Source organism: Aureococcus anophagefferens (genome assembly GCF_000186865.1).
Source record: "Aureococcus anophagefferens unplaced genomic scaffold AURANscaffold_19, whole genome shotgun sequence".
Classification (NCBI taxonomy): Eukaryota; class Pelagophyceae; order Pelagomonadales; family Pelagomonadaceae; genus Aureococcus; species Aureococcus anophagefferens.
In genome coordinates this window covers 132,443-135,324 of record NW_008705579.1, presented here as the reverse complement: position 1 = coordinate 135,324, position 2,882 = coordinate 132,443, and the positions used below count along the sequence as shown (strand labels likewise).

Genomic DNA, 2,882 nt, shown 5'->3' with positions numbered 1-2,882 from the left:
TGGCCGCCCCCGGGCCACGCTCCATCATCGACTGGGGCGACTGCGCGGCCTAGGACCGACAGGACCTCGTGCCCGCGCCGACGTGTAGGCAGCCCACGGCGCCGCGAGGGGAAAGCGCCGCACGGCCGCCGCTCTTGGCTGCGCCCCGTCTCGGGGACCGTCGCGACCGTGGGCGTCAATGCCGGCACCCACGGCGCGCCCAGGGACGCCCAAGGGCTGCGCCTTTGGGCTGCCGCGCCCCCTCATAACCTTCCAACGACGGATGGCCAGAGATTTGCAGTCACGGTTCGAGCGCGCCGGGCGTGCCTGGCCAATCAGCGGCCGTCGGCGCCCTCGGCGCCCTCGGCCATTTCGGACCCTCGGACGCTCGGCTCCCTCGGACGAGGGGAAAATCCCTCAGCCGAGGGCGTCGGACGAGGGGGCGGCGCCCTCGTCCCGAGGGCGCCGAGGGCGCCGAGGGCGCCACCGACCCCCCTCAAGCCGCGCGCCATCCGCGCGCCGTCGTCGTCGCGGGCCGAGTGTGCCGAGAGCGAGCGGATGTTAAAAAAGAACGAGGGGGCGGGCGGGGGGAGGTACAGGTCGCCGGGCTAGTCGACGCGCTGCCAGCCCCAGTCCTGGCAGGTGCCCTGGCCGCAGAGCGACTGGTTCCACTGGGGCGTGTCCGCGGGCGCGTGCTTCAGGAAGCCGTTGATCTGGAGGGACTGGCCGTTGGGCTCGACGATGTAGATGTTGTAGAGCCAGCCCCAGTCGAGCCAGATCTGCTTCCAGATGCGGTACGTGTCCGCGCCGTCGGGCCCGCTCTCGAGTCTCTCGACGAGGTCGTCGACGTAGAGCGACTCCGGGTCGAGGTCGTCGTCGTCCATGCCCATGCAGTTGCCGCCCCCGCACATGTCGACGCCGTAGTGGTTGTCGAACCAGACGTCGAAGCCGCAGGCCGGGCTGTGGACGTAGGCCGCGTGCGTCTCCTTGAAGTACGCCTCCAAGTCGGCGACGGTCATGCCGCCCGCCGCGTCCGCGGGCCGCTCCACGAAGTGGACCTCCCAGGCCGACGACGACGCCATGGTCCCGTAGCGGTACTTGACGCCGTCGGGCGTGTCCGCGGAGAACGTCAGGTTCGCGTTCAGCTTCGACGAGTACCAGTTCCAGTCGCGGTCCGCGTCCGACGTGGCCCGAGACACCCACAGCGGCGTCATCATGCAGCAGGGCATGACGACGTAGTCCGCCAGCGACCCGCCGTAGCGCGGCGTGTCCATCTCGTGGATCTCCGCCGGGTCCAGCGACGACTGCGACGATCCGACGAACTCCACGACGACCTGCGACCCCGCGTGGTGCGCGAGCACGCTGTAGTACGTGCCGCCGTCCATTCCCGTCCAGGCCATGGCGTAGTAGGGCTGGTTGTGGAGCTTCATTTTCGTGACGACGTCGTCCAAATCCGGGGCCCACAGGCCCGCGTGGTGGTCGAAGACGTCGACGTAGGCCGACGAGTCGCCGACCTTCTGCGTGAAGACCTTCTCGATGGCCGACACGTTCAGGTCCCCGGACGGGTGCGTGAAGGCGTCGACGGTGTGCAACCCGAAGCCCGACGTGCCGTTGAGCATGACGCGGCCCTGCGTGCCGCACTCGCAGCTCGGGTCGCACCCGTCCAGCGCCGCCATGGACGACGAGTACCGCAGGAAGAACTTCTTCGCCGCGTCCGTGTCCGACGCGGCCCAGGCGATCTTCGTGAGGTTGTTCTTCGTCTGGAGCCAGTCGGAGCTCGACGTCCGGTTCGGCCCGGACGCCCTCGTTTGGTCGTGGTTCCGCCCGACGATGGACGCCGCGTAGTCGCGCGCGCGCCGCGGCGCGTCCGGCAGCGCCGCGCCGAAGGACCGGGCGAACTGCAGGCTGCTCGGCGCGTAGCCCAGGACGACGCCCGTCGTCGCCATGACGCACAAGGCGCCGACGGCGATGACGATCCACGCCTCGAGCACGCGCGCCGCGTGCTGGTAGGGCGCGCTCGGCGCCTGGACGCTGCCCGCGCGGCCCTGCGCCCGCTTCGGGACCGCCGCCGCCGGCGCCGCCGGCGAGGACCCGTAGCCCCGCGCCATGAGGGCTGCCCAGACGGCCGACGATGCGCACTCGATAAAGTCGATGCACCCAAAAGATTTCGCCGCGACGGATTTCCAGAGAGGGCCGTATCATCACGGTGCCGTCCGAGGAACACAGGCCTAATCTAGAGCGCATTAGAAGCAGCCCAAGAGCCAGCCCGTGCCGCAGCTCGCGCCGTCGTCGCTGCCCCCCGGGCGGCCCGACCATGGCGGGCCCGCTGCTCGTCTGGGAGTCCGGCGCGACGTTGTCCGTGCACGGCTTGACGGTGGCGCATTCCGGCTCCCGTCCCATCCAGTGTCGGTTGGCGGCGGCGACTTCAGGTCGTGCGCGAGCACGCTGGTTCGGCGCCCCCGGGCATCTCTGGGTTCGGACCCTCGAGGCCGCCGACTTCCGCGTTCGAGGGGGGCGCACGACCGTGCCGCGCTCCATGGAGGCGCGCTGGCTCGAGACTCTCCGCGGCGCCCGAATTGCTCGCCGCCGCGCGGCGGGCTTTCAGGGCAACCGCGTGCACGTCCGAGACCCACGGCGCCAGCCTCTGCGGCGTGGGCTACGCCGAGCCCAAGCAGACCTTCCCCGGCGACATCATCTGCCGTACCTACGCCTTCGCCGAAGAGCTGGCGCGCGCTGTCCAGTCCCGCGCGCCTCGCGCGGGCCTCGACTTAAAACACCGACGCATGTGCCATCTACGGACGCACTCGTCGGTGGGGGAGAGCCGAGGGAGACGCCGCCCCCCCGGGCCGACGGCAGGCCTTTTAGACAACGCCCTGGCCCCGCTTGACCTCCCCCTCCGCTCA

At 70.7% G+C, this 2,882-nt stretch overlaps 1 protein-coding gene across 1 annotated transcript; it reads right to left on the bottom strand.

Moving 5' to 3' along the window:
• Positions 1-587: 587 nt before the first annotated feature.
• Positions 588-2,087, bottom strand: AURANDRAFT_66022 (hypothetical protein; the record flags this gene model as incomplete). The annotated part of the gene is made up of 1 exon (XM_009041112.1): positions 588-2,087. One exon carries the CDS (start codon positions 2,085-2,087, stop codon positions 588-590), a length of 1,500 nt encoding a protein of 499 aa, XP_009039360.1.
• Positions 2,088-2,882: the final 795 nt, after the last annotated feature.